Source organism: Salmo trutta, chromosome 28 (genome assembly GCF_901001165.1).
Source record: "Salmo trutta chromosome 28, fSalTru1.1, whole genome shotgun sequence".
Taxonomy (NCBI): domain Eukaryota; kingdom Metazoa; phylum Chordata; class Actinopteri; order Salmoniformes; family Salmonidae; genus Salmo; species Salmo trutta.
In genome coordinates, this window is record NC_042984.1 from 44,194,229 (window position 1) to 44,218,536 (window position 24,308).

General features: G+C 43.0%; 1 protein-coding gene across 2 annotated transcripts in view; it reads left to right on the top strand.

Annotated features, from left to right (window-relative positions):
• LOC115166314 (glutamate receptor-interacting protein 2) overlaps positions 1-24,308 on the top strand; it is a 96,392-nt gene extending 72,084 nt beyond the window's left edge. The window contains exons 10-24 of one of the 2 annotated variants that reach the window (XM_029720219.1): positions 6,551-6,670; positions 6,938-7,102; positions 7,370-7,556; positions 10,394-10,539; positions 10,792-10,872; positions 12,131-12,194; positions 12,491-12,636; positions 13,115-13,259; positions 17,196-17,335; positions 17,516-17,671; positions 17,813-17,978; positions 18,939-19,140; positions 19,323-19,538; positions 21,756-21,902; positions 21,993-24,308. In XM_029720219.1, coding sequence (XP_029576079.1) covers positions 6,551-6,670; positions 6,938-7,102; positions 7,370-7,556; positions 10,394-10,539; positions 10,792-10,872; positions 12,131-12,194; positions 12,491-12,636; positions 13,115-13,259; positions 17,196-17,335; positions 17,516-17,671; positions 17,813-17,978; positions 18,939-19,140; positions 19,323-19,538; positions 21,756-21,902; positions 21,993-22,190 — 2,279 coding nt within the window. In that variant the 3' untranslated portion in view covers positions 22,191-24,308. The remainder of the gene's footprint in view (positions 1-6,550; positions 6,671-6,937; positions 7,103-7,369; positions 7,557-10,393; positions 10,540-10,791; positions 10,873-12,130; positions 12,195-12,490; positions 12,637-13,114; positions 13,260-17,195; positions 17,336-17,515; positions 17,672-17,812; positions 17,979-18,938; positions 19,141-19,322; positions 19,539-21,755; positions 21,903-21,992) is intronic. The other variant, XM_029720220.1, reaches the window with a different exon arrangement.

Here is a 24,308-nt window from a genome sequence, read left to right on the forward strand (position 1 = left end):
CTATCAAATCAAATTGTATTATTCACATGTGCTGAATACAACAGGTGTGGGCCTTAATGTGAAATGCTTACTTACGAGCCCCTAACCAACAATGCAGTTTTAAAAAATACGGATAAGAAATAAAAGTAACAAGTAATTAAAGAGCAGCAGTAAAATGACAATAGCAAGATTATATACAGGGGGGTACCGGTACAGAGTCAATGTGCGGGGGCACCGGTTAGTTGAGGTAATATGTACATGTAGGTAGAGTTATTAAAGTGACTATGCATAGATGATAACAACAGAGAGTAGCAGTGGTGTAAAAGGGGGGAAATGCAAATAATCTGGTTAGCCATTTGATTAAATGTTCAGGAGTCTTATGGCTTGGTGTAGAAGCTGTTTAACAGCCTCTTGGACCTAGACTTGGTGCTCCGGTACTGTTTGCCATGCGGTAGCAGAGAGAACAGTCTATTACTAGGGTGGCTGGAGTCTTCGACAATTTTTAGGGCCTTCCTCTGACACCGCCTGGTATAGAATGGCAGGAAGCTTGGCCCCAGTGATGTACTGGGCTGTACGCAGTACCCTTTGTAGTGCCTTGCGATCGAAGGCCGAACAGTTGCCATACGAGGCAGGGATGCAACCAGTCAGGATGCTCTCGACGGTGCAGCTGTTTTGAGGATCTGAGGACCCATGCCAAATATTTTCAGTCTCCTGAGAGGGAATAGGTTTTGTTGCGCCCTCTTCACGGCTGTCTTGGTGTGCTTGGACCATGTTCGTTTGTTGGTGATGTGGACACCAAGGAACTTGAAGCTCTCAACCTGCTCCACTGCAGCCCCGTCGATGAGAATGGGAACGTGCTCAGTCCTCTTTTTCCTATAGTCCACAATCATCTCCTTTGTCTTGATCACATTGAGGGAGAGGTTGTCCTGGCACCACACGGCCAGGTCTCTGACATCCTCCCGATAGGCTGTCTTGTCGGTGATCAGGCCTACCACTGTTTTGTCATCGGCAAACTTAATGATGGAGTTGGAATCATGCCTGGCGGTGCAGTCCTGAATGAACAAGGAGTACAGGAGGGAACTGAGCACGAACCCCTGAGGGGCCCCTGTGTTGAGGATCAGCGTGGCAGATGTGTTGTTACCTAACCTTGCCACCTGGGGGCGGTCCGTCAGGAAGTCCAGGATCCGGTTGCAGAGGGAGGTGTTTAGTACCAGGGTCCTTAGCTTATTGATGAGCTTTGAGGTCACTGTGGTATTGAACGCTGAGCTGTAGTCAATGAATATAATTCTCACGTAGGTGTTCCTTTTGTCCAGGTGGGAAAGGGCAGTGTGGAGTGCAATAGAGATTGCATCATCTGTGGATATGTTGGGGCGGGGGTGGGTCTGGGGTTTCTGGGTTGGTCTGGGGTTTCTGGGATTATGGTGTTGATGTGAGCCATGACCAGCCTTTCAATGCACTTTATGGCTACAGACGTGAGTGCTACGGGTCGGTAGTCATTTAGGCAGGTTACCTTGGTGTTCTTGGGCACAGGCACTATGGTGGTCTGCTTAAAACATGTTGGTATTACAGACTCGGACAGGGAGAGGTTGAAAATGTCAGTGAAGACACTTGCCAGTTGGTCAGTGCATGCTCGCAGTACACATCCTGGTAGTCCATCTGGCCCTGCGGCCTTGTGATTGTTGACCTGTTTAAAGGTCTTTCTCACATCGGCTGCGGAGAGCATGATCACAGTCTGCCCGAACAGCTAATGCTCCCATGCATGTTTCAGTGTTATTTGCCTCGAAGCGAGCATTGAAGTAGTTTAGCTTATCTGGTAGGCTCGTGTCACTGGGCAGCTCTCGGCTGTGCTTCCCCTTGTAGTCTGTAATTGCTTGCAAGCCCTGCCACATCCGACGAATGTCAGAGCTGGTGTAGTACGCTTCGATCTTAGTCCTGTATTGATGCTTTGCCTGTTTGATGGTTCGTCGGAGGGCATAGCGGGATTTCTTATAAGCTTCCGGGTTAGAGTCCCGCTCCTTGAAAGCGGTAGCTCTAGCCTTTAGCTCAGTGCGGATGTTGCCTGTAATCCATGGCTTCTGGTTGGGGTACATACGGTCACTGTGGGGACGACGTCATCAATGCATTTATTGATGAAGCCAATGACTAATGTGGTGTACTCCTCAATGCCATTGGAGGAATCCCGGAATATATTCCAGTCTGTGCCACCAAAACAGTCCTGTAGCATAGCATCTGCTTCATCTGATCACTTTTTTATTGGTCTAGTCACTGATGCTTCCTGCTTTAATTTTTGCTCGAAAGCAGGATTCAGGAGCATAGAAGAACTATGCTGTGGCTTAGTCTTAACTACAGTAGCTGTCTTATCTGTGGTGCGCGTCTTTGCTTTAGTGTACGGTTCTTATGGTTGTTTTGAAAAATAAATATTGTGGAGTCATTAGCGAGACACCCACTACCTAATGGAGTTGGACTGTATCACTAACCAATGCATGTACTCAAGATAATGAAAACTAATCCGGAAGTGTTTGACTGACTTTTTATTTATGCTTATAAAATGTCATTTTTTTTTATGTCCTTCAAACTTGAACTAGATGTAGATTCATTATTGAAAATGAAATGCCACAACGACAACATGATATTTTAATGATACATACGATTTGGGTATTATACGTGATCATAAAATACAATTTGTCTAATCCTCGCGGGGGGATTTAGTAAGACTGATATGGCAACAAATATATTAGCCCTTTCTCTTCCTCAGTAAAGATAGGAAATAGAGTTCTTAAAGCGCTCCTCTAGGTGAATTTTATCTCTAAGCTGCATGAGCCAAATGTTTACAGGACCACAGAGTGAGATGGAAGTTGCCCCTAACTAATGAGCCAGGGTCAGACATCTTGTCACTTCTTATGATTAGGGGATAGGATAGGTATAGGATAGGTTATAATGACAACTTCTACCTGAGACCAATGTGGACGTTTGAAAAGAGTTTGGGGTTTACCTACATGCATTCATAAGACATACTACGATGTCTTGGACTTAACCAGGTGTCCTGAATCTGTGAGACATCCATGGGTTTATACACTATAGATACACAAGTATGTGCACACCCCTTGAAATGAGTGGATTCGGCTATTTCAGCCACACCCGTTGCTGACAGATTTATCGCATCAAGCACACAGCCATGCATTATCCATAGACAAACATTGGCAGTAGAAAGGCCTTACTGAAGAGCTCAGTGACTTTCAACATGGCACTGTCATAGGATGCCACCTTTCCAACAAGTCACTTCGTCAAATTTCTGCCCTACTAGAGCTTCCCCTGTCAACTGTAAGTGCTGTTATTGTGAAGTGGAAATGTCTAGGAGCATCAACGGCTCAGCCGCAAAGTGGTAGGCCACACAAGCTCACAGAACAGGACTGGCGAGTGCTGAAATGTGTAGTGCGTAAAAATTGTCTGTCCTCTGTTGCAACACTCACTACCGAGTTCCAAACTGCCTCTGGAAGCAACGTCATCACAATAACTATTAGTCGGGAGCTTCGTGAAATGGGTTTCCATGGCTAAACAGCCACACACAAGCCTAAGATCACCATGTGCAATGCCAAGCGTCTGCTGAAATGGTGTAAAGCTCGTGGCCATTGGACTCTGGAACAGTGGAAACGCGTTCAATGGAATGATGAATCGCGCTTCACCATCTGGCAGTCCGACGGTTGAATCTGTGTTTGGCGGATGCCAGGAGAACGCTACCTGCTCCAATGCATAGTGCCAACTGCAAAGTTTGATGGGGGAGGAATAATAATCTGGGGCTGTTTTTCATGGTTCGGGCTAGGCCCCTTAGTTCCAGTGAAGGGAAATCATAGCGCTACAGCAAATAATGACCTTCCAGACAATTCTGTGCTACCAACTTTGAGGCAACAGTTTGGGGAAGGCCCTTTCCTGTTTCAGCATGACAATGCCCCCGTGCACAAAGAGTGGTCCATACAGAAATGGTTTGACGAGGTCGGTGTGGAAGAACTTAACTGTCCTGCACAGAGTCCTGACCTCAACCCCATCGTACACCTTTGGGGTGAATTGGAGCACTGACTGCTAGCCAGGCCTAATCGCCCAACATCAGTGCCCGACCTCACTAATGCTCTTGTGGCTGAATGGAAGCAAGTACCTGCAGCAATGTTCCAACATCTAGTGGAAAGCCTTCCTTGAGGAGTGGAGGCTGTTATAGTTGGGGACCAACACCATATTAATGCCCATGATATGGAATGAGATGTTTGATGAGTGGGTGTCCACATACTTTTGGTCATGAAGTGTCTTAACATGTTTCCTGCAAATCCTTCCATGTGAGGGGGGAGGCTGTCACAGATTAAGACTGTACAAATGGAACACTGAGGATTACTTTCATGTGTAATTCTCCTCGTTAAATAAGGTTTGGGTGCGTTCAAGTGTGGAGCATAACTCCACATTTTTCCATTGACTGTTTCATAAACAATTTGGTTTTAATACGTTGAAAATAACAGCCAATACTTTATCTTTAGGCTATAACCTGTGCTTTATAGCATTTAAGAATACAAATTATTTGTAAAAGGAGTCAAGTCTATCGACACTGTAAATGCAATCAAAAAAGTGGAACATTTCAGACCAGTCATTATTCTCTGTTATAAACTGGGTGGTTCAAGCCCTGAGTGCTGATTGGCTGACAGCCATGGTATATCAGAACGTATACCACACGTTTGACAAAACACTTATTTTTACTGCTCTAATTACATTGGTAACCAGTTTATAATAGCAATAAGGCACCTGGGGGTTTGTGATATATGGCCAATATACCACGGCTAAGGGCTGTGTCCAGGCACTCTGCGTTGTGTTATACAAAGAACATCCCTTAGCCGTGGTATATTGGCCATATACCACACCTCCTTGGGGCATATTGCTTAATTGTGTGGCATCTGTCTCCAATCACATGAACTTTTCACCCAACCGAATAAAGCTTACCAGTCAAAACAGTTTTTGCATATTTTACATTTTGTGATGTTTTGGTCTTAGGCAGGTTTTTTGGGGGCTGTACGTGCTCACAATTTGTGTTGTTGTTGTTGAAATGTACTACTTGATCAACAGTACTACTTCTAGTAGTAGTGGAAACATGAAGTGTTGTCATTTAACGAGATACGACTAGTTTCAATGCAAACATTTTCACTTGAGAAATACTGCACCAAACATCTTAGTGAGATGTAAAATTGTGCGACTAAGACCTCTTCTGTAAAAATGTCAAAATGAATGACAGATTTCTTAATTCTGACTAATTTCAGGAAGTGTTTCTGTCTAGGGCTCCCGAGTGGCGCAGCGGTCTAAGGCACTGCATCTTAGTGCAAGAGGCATCACTACAGTCCCTGGTTTGAATCCAGGCTCTATCACGATTGGAAGTCCCATAGGGCGGTGCACAATTGGCCCAGCATCGTCCTGGTTTGGCCGGGGTAGGCTGTCATTGTAAATAAGAATTCGTTCTTAACTGAGTTGCCTAGTCAAATAAAGGTAAAATAAAAAAATAATTCAAATGTTGTTGCTACGTTGTATTAGCAGGGACAAACAACAGTAATATTTCAGCCTTTTTCTTGTTTTTCAAGCGAAGGTCTTTAGGGAATATGCGAGCACAGACTGTCGCTTTACCTAGCCGAGTTCTGCTAGGAGCAAGCCGAACCTTTGTATGCAGACCCTTTATCCTCAGGTTTGACACTGACATCTCACGCTCAATTGTTCAGTATTGGCCTGCCAATCAGGAGAGAGGTGAGAAATGCCTTATCATCATGACAGAGGCATTATCTGCAATCAGCTTTTTGGGTTTCAGCGGTGTTCACTGAAGGCAGATTCTCATGGCATATCCTCTCTTTACTCAAGGCAGTATTAGCTCAGTGAGAGTCAGTTCTGACTGACCTGACAGTGTTTTTTAAACAGTTTATTTTTCTTTCTTCCAAAGTGAAATGTTTAAATGCTCTCCAATCTCCATGCAGCTTTGTTGAAGCTTGTTAATGAACTTAAAAAAGGAAGATCAGCCATTCTGTCGTTCTTTGCTCCATTCAATTAATTCAATTAAATGTGTTTTACAGATTTTCCTGTGTTGACAAAAATACATTATACCACAGGATTATCTAGCGTACCATGAAGAAAACATGAAATATCAATTACTCTGCATGGTGTTATCCTGCAGGCTCTGTGTGGAGTAAATTTAGACATGGAAAGGAAAGCAGGGTTTCATGGGTAGAGCGCATTGCCATGCATGAGCAGAGAGATTTTTTTTGTGCGATTTATTTTTTAATTTATTTGTAATTTTTTTATTTTACCTTTATTTAACTAGGCAAGTCAGTTAAGAAAAAAATATTATTTTCAATGACGGCCTAGGAACAGTGGGTTAACTGCCTTGTTCAGGGGCAGAACGGCATATTTTTACCTTGTCAGCTCGGGGATTTGATCTAGCAACCTTTCGGTTACTGGCCCAACGCTCTAACCACTAGGCTACCTGATGCCCCAGGTTTTCCTAATATTTTCCTAATAAACAATTATTAAATGTTGTTTTGTTTATTTGTGGCCGTAGTGAAAGTACAGAAAAGCAACCTTCACCACTGGGAGCCCACTGCCAACTACAGCCACACCCAACACTGCAAGACATGGAGCAGTCCCAGCCACCAGCTCAACCAGCAGGACCACTGCAAATGTAAGTTGGAATGTGTGAATATGCTGCTGGGTATAGTACAGTATATATTTCCTTGTTGCATGTATGTATTTTGAGTTGCTGTTGATCATCAGTCATTTTTTGGGTTAATGATCCTAGATATGATCCCAATGATATGATATCATTGACTTTGTATTAGCATCATATGTAGCCCACGTGGAGTTACAGGTCGTGGCGAGTTGCATTATTCTACCTTGAAGGGGATTTCTCTTTGCATTGGTTTGATGTTATGAGCATGTGTCCTTTCAGCTCTGGTGTGTGGTGGCTTCTCCCCTTCCTCTACAGCCACCTCAGGGTACAGCAGCAGTCAGGGCAGCAGCACCCTGCCCTGCCCCATCCCCCCCGTCGCCCCGACAAGCCCCCATAGCACTACACACAAGAGATGCCAGCGGAGTAAGGAGCACAAGAGCTCGCGTATGTGGATTGTTTTTTTTTCATGTGAATTCATAACAGCGTTTTATAATAGTTTGAGAATTTACCCTGCCTCCCCTCGTCAAGGTGGTGACCGCTCTGATGACGGATCACTGACGTAGAAAGATGACCGATGGAAAGACTGATAGCTGACTCACTCTCTTCTTTTCACTCTCGAACACTCACTTTCCCTTTCTCTCTCTCGCGCTCTTTTCACTCTGACCATTTTTTCTTTCTCACTTCCTCCTATCCATCCAACCCCCCTACCAGTGTCCCTAGCATCCAGCTCAGTGGGCCCTGGGGGTAAGGTTGTTCACGTGGAGACCAGCGACGTCGTCCTGAGGGGGGATCCACTCCTAGGGTTTGGGGTTCAGCTGCAGGGGGGTGTCTTTGCCACAGAGACCCTGTCCGCTCCCCCAGTCATCCGTTTCATCGAGCCCGACAGCCCTGCCGAAAGGTGACCCACCCACACACAGAGATGCATGTGCGCACACGGCCTTCCACACAGAGATGCACAGTGTGTTAGTCACTCAAGAGGATGGTGGGGCATCATCAGGAGTGATGAGGCGAGTTACTGCTTTCTCTGAGGAGTATTAATCTGGGTCTCCTACCTATCCCAAGACGTCAGTGTTCGATACACTATGTCCTGTCAATTCCATTAGCCACTTTGCTTTGATGTAATTGGGATAACTGCAGTGGTATTAGAATCTGTTTTTGTGAGAAGCATTCTAGTCTACCTTCCCGGTAGTTTATTTGTCACACCACACTTCAACACTCTTAATTTTGATCCTTGCATTTAAAATCTCTTTATTGATTAAGGTAACATGATACAGGCCAATTAACAGCGAGCACCAATTAGGCCAGTGTGTGGTCTCTCTCCTTGTCTTGTAAGATTAATGATAATGTCTGTATGAACAAGAGAAGGTCTTGTCCCCTGGGTGGTGTAATACCATTAAAAGGCTCCCGCCGTTGGGAGGGAGTGACTCAAGCATAACATCGTATTGTGATGTTCGTCTCAGCCCTGACGCGAAGGTAAATTAATTGCAGTGGTTAGTGAATGAATCCTAGTTCACAGTGCTCCTATGTGTTTGTCCTGATCATTATGTGATCATGGAAATAAGTATGTGTCTGATTGTACAGTAGGAGTGTGGGTTTGTGGGTGAATGTGTGTTTGTGTGTGTGCGTAATGGAAGTGGTTTGGTGAAGTGTCTGTGCCCTTATTCAAGGTCAAGCAAGGTGAAGAGTAATTTTGTTATCAAAGAGATGATCGAGATTTGTTCAACTTAGGTGACATATTGATTCAATATTAGTAATTTTTCTGGGAAAATAAGTTTACTTAAAGGTTTCCCATTGCTCAGAAGAAGACAGGAGGCACCAGTTAAAAAACTATTAAAAATTAACAACATGAATTGATTGTGCCCTTCAGGGTCCTGACTCAATGGATTGATGATGGCAGTTGTCAGTGAGAGGAGATCAGAAGGACAAAGTGGAGTTGAAATATACTAAACAAAAATATAAACGCAACATGTAAAGTGTTGGTCCCATGTTTCATGAGCTGAAATAAAAGATCCCAGAAATTGTCCATGTGCACAAAAACCTTAGTTCTCTCAAATTTTGTGCACAAATTAGTTTACATCCCTTTTAGTGAGCATTTCTCCTTTGCCAAGTTAATCCATCCACCTGACAGGTGTGCAATATCAAGAAGTTATTTAAACAGCATGATCATTACACAGGTACACCTTGTGCTGGGTACAAGAAAAGGCCACACTAAAATGTGCAGTTTTGTCACAGAACACAATGCCACAGATGTCTCAAGTTTTGAGGGAGCGTGAAATTGGCATGCTGACTGCAGGAATGTCCACCAGCGCTGTTGCCAGATAATTGAATGTTAATTTCTCTACCATAAGCCACCTCTGACGTAGTTTTAGAGAATTTGGCAGTACTTCCAACTTGCCTCAAAACCACAGACCACTTGTAACCACACCGGCCCAGGACCTCCACATCCGGCTTATTTATCTGCGGGATCGTCTGAGATCAGCCTCCCAGACAGCTGATGAAACTGTGGGTTTGCACAACCAAAGAATTTCTGCACAAACTGTCAGAAACTGTCTCAGGGAAGCTTGTTTGCGTGCTCGTCGTCCAAGGACTTGACCTTACTGCAGTTTGGCGTCGTAACCGACTTCAGTGGGCAAATACTCATTAACAATGGCCACTGGCACGTTGAAGAAGTGTGCTCTTCACGGATGAATCCCGGTTTGAACTGTACCGGGCAGATGGCAGGCAGCATCTATGGTGTCGTGTGGGCGAGCGGTTTGCTGATGTCAACGTGGTGAACAGAGTGCCCCATAGTGGCGGTGGGGTTAAGTTATGGGCAGGAATAAGCTACTGTCAACAAACAATGCATTTTATTGATGGGAATTTGAATGCACAGAGATACCGTGATGAGATTGAGGCCCATTGTCGTGCCATTCATCCGCTGCCATCACCTCATGTTTCAGCATGATAATGCACAGCCCCACGTCGCAAGCATCTGTATACAATTCCTGTAAGCTGAAAGTGTCCATAGCTTGCATACTCACCAGACATGTCACCCATTGAGCATGTTTGGGATGCTCTGGATCGTGTACCACAGAGTGTTCCAGTTCCAGCCAATATCCAGCAACTTCGCACAGCCATTGAAGAGTGTGACAACATTCCACAGGCCACAATCAACAGCCTGATCAACTCTATGTGAGAGATGTCATGCTGCATGAGGCAAATGGTGGTCACACCAGATACTAACTAGTTTTCTAATCCACGTCCCTACCATTTGTTTTGAAAGATTTAAGGTGTGTATTCCCAGCCATGTGAAATCCATAGATTAGGGCCTAAAGAATTTATTTAAATTGACTGATACTTATATCTGAAATCTACAGCAGTCATGAGAGTAAAGAAAACAAGATGGATCTGTAAATGTGAATGTGCTCCATATAACAGATTCATGGTATTAGTCAACATGGATAAGGTTTCTTATCACTTTACAGCAGGACTGTCATGGTCTCCTCTGAAAATGCTTTTTGGTTTCAGAGTTGGCTTAATCTGGGTCTGGGAAATGGGCCGTAAATTAGAGAAATATTGGGGAAAACTGTTCGTAACAACTGTCCATTTGGATAAATGTCTGTCTAGTCTAACTGTATGAAGGCCACATTCACTATGAAAAGGAGTTTTATTTTTTTATCTGAAATATGCTGAATGCCACACATAATTACCCTTTTTCCTCTATTTTTATCTTCTAACTGTGCTTTGTGTTGTCAGATGTGGGCTTCTGCAGGTGGGGGACAGGCTCCTGTTAATCAACAGAATCCCTACAGAGGATGGAACACTGGAGGAAGCCAATCAACTACTGCGAAATGCCGCTTTGGCCAATAAGGTCACTCTGGAAGTCGAGTTTGATGTAGCAGGTATAGCCTTTTTATATTCTTTAATGTTTGTTTATCAAAGTTGGAAATGGCATCTCTTTTATCCATTCATATTTTAGCCAGAGCAACTTTAGTTACTGCATTCATCTTAAGATAGCAAGGTGAGACAACCACATACTGTATCACAGTCATAGTTAGTGCATATTTCCTTAAAATGAGTTAAAAGGCAAGTCTGCATTTGTGTTATTTATGCTTTAATCAATCTGTTAATTTCATGTTTTTGTCCCCAATTAGAATCAGTGGTTCCAAGTAGTGGAACGTTCCATGTGAAACTGCCCAAGAGGAGGGGAGTAGAACTTGGCATCACAATCAGTGGTGAGAATACCATGCGAACAGCAGGGGGCGACGTAGCCCAACATTAGAATCCTTGGCCTTCATATCAATTCAATCTCAATTCAATCTCAATTCAATTCAAGGGGCTTTATTGGCATGGGAAACATATGTTAACATTGCCAAAGCAAGTGAAGTAGATAATATACCAAAGTGAAATAAACAATAAAAATTAACAGTAAACATTATACTCAGAAGTTCCAAAAGAATAAAGACTTTACAAATGTCATAGTATGTTGTGTTGTAACAATGTAACAATGTACAGTGTTGTAACAATGTGCAAATAGTTAAAGTACAAAAGGGGAAATAAATAAGCATAAATATGGGTTGTATTTACAATGGTGTTTGTTCTTCACTGGTTGACCTTTTCTTGTGGCAACAGGTCACCAATCTTGCTTTTGTGATGGCACACTGTGGTATTTCACCCAGTAGATATTTGAGTTTATCAAAATCGGGTTTGTTTTCAAATTCTTTGTGGATTTGTGTAATCTGAGGGAAATATGTGTCTCTAATATGGTCATACATTTGGCAGGAGGTTAGGAGGTGCAGCTCAGTTTCCACCTCATTTTATGGGCAGTGTGCACATAGCATGTCTTCTCTTGAGAGCGAGGCAAGGCTATGCTCACTGAGTCTGTACATAGTCAAAGCTTTCCTTAAGTTTGGGTCAGTCACAGTGGTCAGGTATTCTGCCGCTGTGTACTCTCTGGTTAGGGCCAAATAGCATTCTAGTTTGCTCAGTTTTTTTGTTAATTACTTGACACATCGGAAAGAATTATCTTTTTGTTTTCTCATGATTTGGTTGGGTCTAATTGAGTTTCTGTCTCTCTCTCTCTGTGGATCAATGCTCTGTGATCCATGACTGGTCTCTTAGACTGTCATGAAAGCTACTGCCTAATTATATCTGATGAATAATAGTGGTCTAATACAAGCATTTATCATCAACTCTTTCACACTTTAACAAGCCTGGAAAAACAAAGGACAGAAATTCTCTGTAGCACAGAGGATTTTAAGGAAGTGATACCACATATACTGAAGGTAGTAGTAGGGCAAACCAACAGTGAACTTGTTATATATGCAATGATGTGGGACTGTTGTGGGTGTGTGCACTAAAGTGGAGCATGCATGTATCCAGAGCAAATACAAATAATTTGGGCTACAGGTAACTACTGATAAATGTGATTTCTATTCCCTGCAATTATCACTGTTATTAACGTTTAATGTAATGGTGTCTCTGTCTGAACAGCAAGCAAGAGACCCGAAAAAGCTCTCATCATCTCTGACATCAGAAAAGGAAGCATAGCCCACAGGTATGTCCCACATCCCAATCACATGGGGAGTCATGCTGATAAGATCAGCAAAGAAACATCCAGTTTTTAAATTACTTGCTTTACTGCCTCTGTTCTGGGGTTAGTTAAGTCTGAAATGCAGTGATACTAGTCATGAGCAGGAGTTTTTCCTCACCATGTGACCTTACCAGGAAAAACAGGGCCCTAGTAATAGTATCTTTAAGATGCAAAGCAAATGTCAGGTACAAACAGACAAGTATCACTTGATGTTTTATCTGGTTTAATTTGCTGCCCTCCTCTCCCCTGCCTGCTAATAGGACAGGCACGTTGGAGCCAGGGGACAGGCTGCTGGCCATCGACAACGTGCGTCTGGAGAACTGCACCATGGAGGACGCCATGCACGTGCTGCAGCAGGCAGAGGACATGGTCAAGCTCCGGATCCAGAAGGACGAGGATAACGCTGGTAGGATGAACACAGAGTCATGCTTCAACAATAAAGATGCAGTATTGCGTGGAGATGTTGGTTTAAAGTACAGATTTCTGTCCAGTGAGGTTTAATTCCCTAATGGACACATCTCCAGACTGTATGAAAACATTGCTGTCTATTTACCTAGTATAAACAAACATCATTACATACCATTTGTCATAAGAAAGTTAATATGTGATGTGTGTTTGTGCTGTAAGTGCCCACTGTTTTCACACATTTTTATGTAAAATACCATCTGAAAAAGAACTGTAAAATGAAGTATAGCAGAGTGTCATGGTGCTTTGATTCGTCAAGTGGCCTGTTTTTACATGTTTCATTTGTGACTCATGTCTGATTTGTGCTAGCTAGTGTGCAATTTATTTTTGGTCTAATTTATCCCTTATGTAATAACTGTCATATTTATACATGTTCTGAGCATGTGTGGTTATGCGTGCTCTCTCTCTCTCCCTGTCAGATGAGCTGGAGATGTCTGGTTCCATTATCTACACAGTGGAGCTGAAGCGTTACAACGGCCCGCTGGGTATTACCATCTCAGGCACAGAGGAGCCTTTTGACCCGATCGTCATCTCAGGCCTCACCAAGAAGGGCCTGGCTGAAAGGTGAAAGGGTTGGGGTTCAGGTGTCAGGGTCATGAGGTTGGCGCTCCTATTATAAGAGCTATTAGAGGTGATGAGACTATTGGGAAGATCTCAATTGCATACTCCTCGCGTCCTCTCCTCTCTGACCTTCTCCTCTAATGGGTTTTGAGAAGGAGGCGAGGAGAGAGGACACAATGAGTATAATTGACATTCTCCCATAGACTGGCTCCATAGGTGTCAAAAGCCTTTCCTTGTCTCCTCTGCTTCATCTGTACTGTACGTATAGACAGGCTGTAGGTGAAAGCAATATGGAGGATGCCTACGGGATCTGTTTTCTGTCTGGATTTTCTGTACAATTCTTTAATGTCAGTATAGATAGTCAAAGCTTCTTTAGACGGTTGGACTATTGAGATGCACCTCGACTCTACTATTATGGTTGTGATTTACGGTTGAAATAAGAACCCTACAAACTATGATTTTTGCCACACCCTCAAAGCCACACTGTGTAAAATATGTCAATAAACAATAGCTGTCTGGTCTGTTGTTTGCTTAGTCAGCTCTGTGTTACTCTCTCGCCAAACTGGACAGGCAGGCTGTTTCATTGCCGCAACCTGAACTGAAACAACTGAAAAGCCTCTGAAACAGATAAGGAACTATCATCGCACTCTGATATCCTTGATCGCCTTCTTATTAGAGCCCAACCATATATCGTTTCACCAATATTATCAGCTGATGATATTCGATAAATAGGATGAAAATGGAAAATATGTAAAAAATAAATGTTTATCTATTGTATTGTTACGGTTAGGAGGCTCAAACACTAGAGCTGTGTTCGAATACCCATACTAACATACTGTATACTACGTACTTAATGAGTATATACTACATACTATATACTATTAGTTCATTTTAGTATACTATAAACAAACAGTATCTTTTCAGTTGAGTGTCGAGTTGATGTTGTTGCTATGCAACCTCTTGCTAGCTAGTTAGCATAACACATTACTAGTTAGACATTTTACGACTTCGGGTGTGTTTTTAAATTTAATGTGGAGTGCCAGAGTGTGCTCGTAAATTCAGAGCGTTTCGCTCTCGGAGCACATACTGGGCCGAGGAGTAGGGTTGATTTGAGCGATCTGACCTTGCTAACGTTGGCTAGCTTGCTAGCTACTTCCAGACACAAATGAGACTGTTAAGGCTGCGTCAATTCAATTCTGGTATCAGAACAAAATTTAACACTAGGCTACTGAATATATTTTCAGCTGTTTTTTAATAGAATTAGTCAAGCAGAATAAATGGTAAATGCAATTTCCGTATATACAGGTTCAATGTAAAACACCTCGCAGGGCAAACAGAGAACTGAAAATGACATCATAAGTTCTTCATTAAATACTCTGACAGAGATAGTTCCAGCTCACTGCTGGCCTGTCAGAGGGAGGATGAGCGTGGTTTAAACTTACTCATCCTATCGTTGGCGTGCAGGCTGGTCCCAGCCTCTAGACGCATCTTTGTTGCCAAGCATAGTTGTCTTCTAGCTTATCTTCATGTGTGTACCCGAGAGTCAGACACCCAAGGACAGTGCCTGTTTTTATGCTACAGTTAGGACAGTTTCTGCTTTTGTGCTACAGCCATCTTCCATTCTACCAGCCCCTCCCGTACACCTGTCCTTGAGCGGCCCCACAACCAGGCATTGTGTGTGTGTGTCAAGAGTCTACTCAGCCTACACTCCTACTAGCCAGCAACCCTCCAGTTAGTCATGTCTATTATATGTTGCTCAATCTATGTTAATACAATATAAACCTCTTAGTGCATTACAGTCCATTCATACTTAGGCCTACATCTACTGTAAATGGTAATGCATCACATCTAATAAGTGAAATAAAACCCAACAAGACCACTGATAATTTTACTCGCCCTAGTAGAGCAGGTTAGGCAGTTTTCATGTTATCCATAGCGGTGGTGACTGTAACTGTGGAAACAATTTAATTACGCTTTTTTGCCGACATTTACTGTCACCTGCCATATTCAATGGGTGTTAAGCGCTTGTAAATGCATTATTCTTTGCTCTGGTACACTCAGAAAAGAGTGCTCTGAAATCGGAGTAGATAGCCAGAGCGAATTTACGAAAGCACCCAAATGTCCATTTGAGAACGAACAACGACTATACCATTTAGCTAGTTAAGAATGACGGGAATAATCAAGTCAATAAACGTTGGGTAGTTAGATAGCCTGTAGTTAATATACTGGCAAGTTTGACGTATAAGTAGCCAACTAACGTTAGGTAGCTAGCTAACATACCGGTACATACTGCTGTATTGATATGCTATGTGGTTCTTAACCTGTTGGGGCTAGGGGGCAGTATTTGCACGGCCGGATAAAAAACGTACCCGATTTAATCTGGTTACTACTCCTGCCCAGTAACTATAATATGCATATAATTATTGGCTTTGGATAGAAAACACCCTAAAGTTTCTAAAACTGTTTGAATGGTGTCTGTGAGTATAACAGAACTCATTTGGCAGGCCAAAACCTGAGAAGATTCCTTACAGGAAGTGGCCTGTCTGACCATTTCTTGCCCTCCTTGATCATCTCTAACAAAAACAGGGGATCTCTGGCATGACGTGACACTTCCTACGGCTCCCATAGGCTCTCAGAACCCGGGAAAAAGCTGAATGACGTAATTCAAGGCCCAGGCTGAAACACACTAGCGCGTTTGGCAAGTGCTCTATCAGAGGGCCATCAGACTGAGGCTCGTGCATGAGGGGATAGCATGCTTTTACTTTCACTCTCTTTGTAATAAAAAACGATTTCCCGGTCGGAATATTATCGCTTTTTTACGAGAAAAACAGCGGTTGACATGCTTCGAAGTACGGTAATGGAATATTTAGAATTTTTTTGTCACGAAATGCGTCGTGCTCATAACCCTTATTTACCCTTCGGATAGTGTCTTGAACGCACGAACAAAACGCCGCTATTTGGATATAACAATGGATTATTTGCAACCAAACCAACATTTGTTATTGAAGTAGAAGTCCTGGGAGTGCATTCTGACGAAGACAGCAAAGGTAATAACATTTTTCTTATAGTAAATCTGACTTTGGTGAATGCTAAACTTGCTGGGTGTCTAAATAGCTAGCCCTGTGATGCCGGGCTATCTACTTAAAATATTGCAAAATGTGCTTTCACCGAAAAGCTATTTTAAAATCGGACATATCGAGTGCATAGAGGAGTTCTGTATCTATAATTCTTAAAATAATTGTTATGTTTTTTGTGAACGTTTATTGTGAGTAATTTAGTAAATTCACCGGAAGTGTTCGGTGGGAATGCTAGTCACATGCTAGTCACCTGCTAATGTAAAAAGCTGGTTTTTGATATAAATATGAACTTGATTGAACAGACATGCATGTATTGTATAACATAATGTCCTAAGATTGTCATCTGATGAAGATCATCAAAGGTTAGTGCTGCATTTAGCTGTGGTTTGGGTTAATGTGACATTATATGCTAGCTTGAAAAATGGGTGTCTGATTATTTCTGGCTGGGTACTCTGCTGACATAATCTAATGTTTTGCTTTCGTTGTAAAGCCTTTTTGAAATCGGACAGTGTGGTTAGATTAACGAGAGTCTTGTCTTTAAAATGCTGTAAAATAGTCATATGTTTGAGAAATTGAAGTAATAGCATTTCTAAGGTATTTGAATAACGCGCCACGGGATTCAACTGGCTGTTGAGTAGGTGGGACTATCCCAGAGAGGTTAAGGACAGCGTAGCTAACAATTTGTTTACTTATTGCTTACTTATTACTTATCTTATCTAATGTTTGTAATAGGCTTGATATGTATATCTGTTGTCTCATGATACCCTAGGAAATGACAAGGAGCGTCTTCCTTTGAAGGAATACAAATATTTGTTTTCCTTCAAAGGAAGACACCCCTTGTCATATTTTCTTCTGTCTATAGGACTGGTGCCATCCATATAGGGGACCGTGTCCTGGCCATCAACTGTGTGAGTCTGAAGGGGAAACCCCTGAGTGAGGCCATCCATCTACTCCAAATGGCCGGAGAGACTGTCACCCTTAAGATCAAGAAACGCCAAGACGGTATGTACTACTGTTGTTAAGTTTGTTAATCCAAGTTGCTTCAAAAAAAAGTATGCATGGAAGGGCATGCTGAGCCTGTATTTGTTAGAAGAGTTTCATTACCATAAATACATTGCATTTCATTACGTTGAGTTAGGGTTCTCTCTTGACTCTCCATTCACTGTCTCTGTTCCCATGCAGAATCGGATGGGCAGCAGATGTCGGAACAGGCAGCATTCCTGAGCGACACAGAGGATGAGCTGACTGACTCCCAGAAGACCAGTAAACACTCAGGGGTGTACTCTGCCATGAGCTCCTGGGACGGCTCCGGCATCGACACTGGCTACGGCAGCCAGGGTGAGGACAGAACACGGCCGCAACCAGCTTAGGCCACTTTAGACGATTGCTATTCTCACATGACTGTCCTGAAATCAGTTGTTAGGGGTGGGTAGAATGTTATCATGTTTATTTATGTTTGTTTTTGTCCTTTGTGTTCAGGAACGTATCTCCACAGAGCTGCAGATTTCACCTTCCAGCCTAAGGAGTGGAGACACACCAAACCGACCAGGACTCACCTCACCTCCACTGGCCATGCCGCCCTTACCCACCACTCCCACCTCTACGATGGGAGATACGATGAGGATGACTGGGATAAGGCTGCTGGGTGAGTGCCTATTTCAGGCGAGAACAATGGATTAGCAGCCTGGTTCAGGGTCTGTTTGTGCTTTACCCTCTTAAAGCACATGCAGATCTGGACATGGCAAATGGATTTTATCAAATCAAATTTTGTCACATGCGCCGAATACAATTCACCTTACTGTGAAATGCTTACTTGCAAGCCCTTAACCAACAATGCTTTAAGAAATTTTAAGAAAAATAAGTGTTAAGTGTAATAGGTAATAGGTATAATAATTTTACATCAAACATCAAACATTGTTTCATTTTGTGGCTTTCAATGTTGTTATTTTTTGCTTTTCATCTTCAAGTATGCCTTCTGTATGCCTCCATTGATGTATGTAAGCAATGAGCAACATAAACAAGTCTGGTTTAGTCTAAAACTCAATATGTATTGATTCACTGCCAGCTATCAATTTGTAAAATGAATCCAAGAAATATGCAATTTTTCTCTAAATCACCACAGTTGTTTCATTCATCCATGTTGTCGTGCTTCGCCTATCTGTGCTTTTTCTCTCTTTCTCAGGTAATCTCTCTCTAATCTGCTTTACTAGCCGCCCGTGAGGTTCCTGGTGTTTCACATAAACACATATTTTTCTCTGTTGCTTCTGTCTTCACCAAACCTGTCCCTCTAAAGCACCCAAAGGCCCAAATAGATACACACCTGTTCCTTGTCTGTTGCCTCACTCTTGACTCTTGACTAGATTTTTTTCTCAACTTGTGACCTTCACTGCCACAAATTGTCAACTCTTAAAGGCTTTTTGTGTGCTTTTAAACTGTGAACTATTTGCATGAAGGCTCTGTCTGTTCTAATGGAATACACTGTTTTGCGCCTTCTACTGTGATAGTGAGAGAGTTAACGCTTGCCCTCCCTGAGGCCTGAAAAGTTTTTAAAGGACCTCTTTCCGCGATGCAGTGCAATGCCTGCATTACCCCCACTGCTTTGCAGGCCACACCCGTTTCAAACCAGAAGCAGGCATCCCCAGTCCCAGAACAGCAAGGCTCCTCTCATGTTCTGGTTACTGCGTTGTCATAGATACGCCAGCCCCCCTCGTTGCCATGGCACCCTGAACCAGGAGGACACCTTCTGGTCCCAGGCCCTGCAGGACCTAGAGACCTGCGGCCAATCAGAGATACTCAGGGAGCTGGAGGTAGGCTACATCTCCCTCCCATCCGTTTCAATCTGCTACTAAATGAAGCAATACAAAATTCTGATTGTCTAGACAGTCCAGACACCTGCTGCCACTTTTTCTATTCAGTCAAGCTGTGTGTGCATAGGTACGTGCGTGCAATATATTAAGTTATTTCCTTCACGTGCCCATAATTTTCCCAGGCGTCCATGACAGGCAGCACTCTTAGCCTGTATCTGGCGTCCCAGGAAGACTCAGTGCTACAGAGCAGAATCAGTCCTGTGAAGAGGGGTCCCATCCATGACGAGCCCAAAACCAAAGGCAACCTGCAGAGGTCCAACAGGACCAGGGACACACCCCCCAGAGGGAGAGGAGAGGCCCAGGAGACCACTTCCCCTACAGCTCTGGAACTACTGAAGGTGCATAGCAGGGTGGGAGGGGGCATCACAATTCAGTTCCTATTCATGGACTGACAAATTATTGGATTTTCAGTCCAATTCATGAATTTACTGACTTGAAATGCGAACTGATATCAACCCTGGTCCGTGGGGAATGTGGATTGATTTCCAATCCAATCCATGCTTAAAGCATGAATAGCTACCATATAATCGACTGAGTATGCAGACAACCCTGTAAAGCTATTGATCAGTGAACTGTAGCCTGACCCTGCTGTACATTTAAGTGATAATGCCCTTGAAGCCGGTGTTTGGAGGATATATTGGCACAGGTGTTGTTAGGCCCGAGACAAAGTCAAAACCATGCACATATATCCTCCAAACACCAGCTTCGAGGGCATCATCACTTTCATACTGGTTACCAACATATTCACATAATGATTGACATACTTTCATTAAAAAAACGTTATTTTGATGAATTTATTCATACTATTTCATCCTTCCACCATATATAGTCCCGACACAAATCTAGGATTGCTACCCAAGCCGGCTGGTTGTTTTTTCTATCAGTTCGGTTGCTAGAGACGCGACCTAGTTGTTCAGGCTTTTTGTTCTGTATTTATGGACGTGACCCAGTCGTTCGTTCTAAATGTTCCATTGCCATACTGGCTGGCATCGTTCTTATCACTTTCTTTCTAGCTAGCCAACTACGGCTAACTTAATCGCGTCAAACAGTGCAGCCAGAATTATAACTGCATTTGTTTAATCTGTTTTCTATGCCAGGCAGTTGTTCAGAAGAGCTAGCCAACAATGCAGCTAACACAATCACTTTAAACAGAAGCTGGAAAGACTGCAAACTAGCTGCACTTCGTTTTTCAATTGATATTTCTTTGTTTATATCCATAAATATGATGCCAGCTGATTCATGATTTCAACTGGCTGAGAAACGCAGCCTGTCTGTCTCATTCCGACTCCCGACACTTTCATTACTATGCAACAGCTGGAGATCCAATTTGAATATTGAAACAATGTTGCAAATGTCGGAGAGACAGACAGCAAGGTTTATACAATTCTCTGCTGTTGAAAACGAAATGTTAGTCTAAAAGAAATGTGAGATAATGTCTAGATGCTTTTTATAGTGGAGATCAAGTTTATAAATTACCTGGCTGGACTGATGAGACAGAAGATTGTGCAGTCAGATGGAACAGAGTAAATAGACATTTTAACATCATAGATTTAGCTGGTGGTAACTTGTGGAATAGACACCAGCTGGAATGCGGTTTTAACCAATCAGCCTTCAGGATTAGAACCACCCGTTGTATAATATGGCACAGGGAGAACATGCCTGTTGGGTTCAATTAATATCTTACCCTGAGCCTCACCCTTCACTAACTGAATTGCAGGCTACCCTGCCCATCACTGGAGTGTAACTGGACTCAGTGAATGCCAGGCCAGTCAGGACTTGCTGTGTGTGGGATAATAGATAACAAACATACACTGAACCTGCTCATTATAATGTAGTGCACCTGGTGTTGTGAGCACTATTGTCCCCTCGCCACATGCCGTGACCCCACTGCATGTACAGTACAGTCTGTTCTATTGTGCTGCAGTGTACTGTTGGTTTAGGCAGTGGGGTTGAATAAGGGCACAAGCACTTAGTAACTGAATCTAACCACGCCCTTAAAAACAAACATGAATTGCAGATTGAATACACTGGAGGCTGCTGAGGGGAGGACGGCTCATGATAATTGCTGGAATGGAATGGCATCAAACACAAGGACACTATGTGTTTGCTGTATTTGATACCATTCCATCAATTCCGCTCCAGCCATTACCCCAAGCCCCAATTAAGGTGCCACCAACCTCCTGTAATTGAATGATTGTTGATATTGGTATAATTTCCTCTGACAGCCAACTTGTTTGGATGCAGTTCCATAGCTAATCTGCATAATTTACATTGCTAAACCATATCATAATTCACTTAGCCTGTGGCGGTATGTGACCTGTAATGCCCAATTCCCATGACGTCCGCAAGAATGGCATTGCGCCGAGCAAGCCATTATTTTTCAATGGAGGAGGCGCTGTGCTCACTAAGAGGGTTACGGAGAGCTAGGCCTTTGGGGTCAGCGCCATTACGCTCAGAGTTTAAGTAAATTTACACCCCGCACTGTTCCCGGACCCAACGGAGAGCTTGGCAACTTACACGGATCAAGTGAATGTGCCTTACTGTCTGTTCTATAGGTGACCCTGAGGAGGGACCCAGAGTGTGGAGACTTTGGCTTCAGTGTGTCAGACGGCTTCCTGGAGAAAGGCATCTACGTCAACATGATCCGACCAGATGGTCCTGCCAACCAGGCCGGGTTGAAACCCTACGACCGCATTCTGCAGGTACACATATTTGTTCAACTAACATTTTGAATTCATTTGTTATTAATACTGTGTGTCTTTGTTATATTGAACTGAACGCTCCTGTCCCAGGTGAACAGAGTGAGGACCAGAGACTTTGACTGCTGCCTGACCGTTTCTCTCATCACTGAAGCAGGAGACAGCTTGGACCTGGTCATCAGCAGAAACTCCCTGGCACAGGCAGATAATGGGCCACCTCAGGACTGCGAGGACCCTTCTGACTCCCTGTTCAGCTTCCTACATTATAGGACCAATAGTATCACCCTGTGACAAAGGTCTAGGGGGGAGGTAATGGATAATAGCACGTTGAAATGGTGTTACACATTATACCATGTGGCACGTAGGCACTGCACGTCTCACACACTGGTTTTGTTTTGTTATATCTCTTGTACATACACACAGACTCACATTCACATGTGAGAATACATGTGTACGTGAATAAACACACGGTCAGTCACTAATTCACACTCCCACACACATACATTTGCTGTGACCAGTGTTAGTCAGTGTATTCATGTGATCGAGAGCAGCTCAGTCAGGCAGAACCACATGTAGTTACGTAACAGCTTCTGACTCAGCCTGCTCAACTCTACAGAAATCCCAGAGAAACATAAACGCACACTTCCCTCTCAGAGAAGGTGTGTTCGGGATACAGCACCACCACAGTGTGGTGAAATGTGTGCAATTGTGACCCTCTGTGACCTCTTGCTGGGGAATGGTGGAGTTGCACGTACAGGAATGTGCGCACATGTGGGTGTTCGAGGAGTCCAGGCATGCTGTGCTGAACTATTATTTTAGCCATGTCTTGGCTGGCTGCCCTTTCCTTCCCTTCAGCCCGGCCTGGCCAGCCAGCCCCCCTAACTGTTAGCGCCACAACATAGGTAGAATGCTAAGCTGGCATTCACTGTTACTTGCTAAGTCTTGCAGACATTTCTATTTTAGATACCCCACTCTCTGTCCTAAAGTCTAAAATGTTTGTGAAAATTGATTTGGGTCCAAGTTATATGGCCATCAAGTGAAGACAAATACTTACCAAGGCCTTTTTTATCACACCTTCATTGTTGCAGAATGTTTCTTTCTCGTGTTACATTTCTCACACCATGTTATTAGCTACTGGATAGACTGAGCAGACATTTGTCATGTCATTCATTACTTTTTGGGATCAGCGTTTTTGTTTCAAGGTTCTTGTCAATGGTTTTACGTAATCTAGTTCACTATATTTCTGAAACCAAACCACACACGGTTTTTGCTTGTATGCACTAGTAGGTCACCTAAATCAGATCCATGCACTAGAATTGACATGCTTTATCACTCAATATTTAAATGTATTATACAACTAATGGTGATAATGTCACATTCTTTGTCTAAAGGAGTGTTCCTTGTCATTAAAACATAGTATTCTGATTATGTTCCAGTACAGTATCAACTCTCAGGTGTACAGTATCAACTCTCAGGAGTACAGTGGTTTCTCTACAAAAACCCTCATAAGTAAATCACATCCCCTGACAAATGTGGAACGAAAATACCTTTCAGTTGAGATGATGAATGATTTCACTTTAACCTTTTAAACCCATTTTAATGTATCTGTTGAGTTTTAGCCCTCAACTCTCCATAGGGTATGGACTTGGATTAGAGAGTATTTTCCCCAGCTTCCATGGCTGTTTCTCCCTCCCATCCTAGTAAGCATAAACATGTAGCTATAGGATTTAATGTCCCACCCATAGAAAGCTTGCATTGTTCACAAGGGGGAAGTTTAGAGCTTTTCTGTGCTGAACCATCTCTGTCCTGCTCAGTCAGACAACCTTCCCAAGAGCTGTTCCCATTTTCTCATGACATTATGTTTTTATAAAGCTCTTACGTAACACGTCTCGCCCTGGCCTGCTTACCAAGTTGCCTCAGTGGAAATACGATTTGTTTCATGTCATGTAATGGCTGGGGAAGAGATGTGAGACTGCACAGTCATGCTGTCCCGTTCAGGACTCGACTCACTGCTTTTTAATCCTCAGAGAGGAAACATGTTTTAAGAATGTTTTTATGTTGCTCTCAAACTGTCATACATTTGATTCAGAGACCTATTTTTGGTTCTATTCGTTTTATTTGAGGGGGTTCTGAATTTTATTCAGTAAAGTCTGTACAACATAGTCTCCCTTCCTAAGTGTTTTTATTTGAACTGACGTTCTGCATGTGTGGTTTTGTATGTAAGATGTGACTGAGTGCAGTATCTGTTTTCTGTACAGTTCTTCTGTTTACATTGTCCCACAGCTGCATCCAAGCATAGCTATTTAAGTGGTGGTGGGGGGGTTGAAGGAAATTGGTTTGTAAGATGTTATTGGATTCTTTAGTGAGAGATGTATTTCCTGCTTTTTATTAAAATAAGGATCTGAGGAA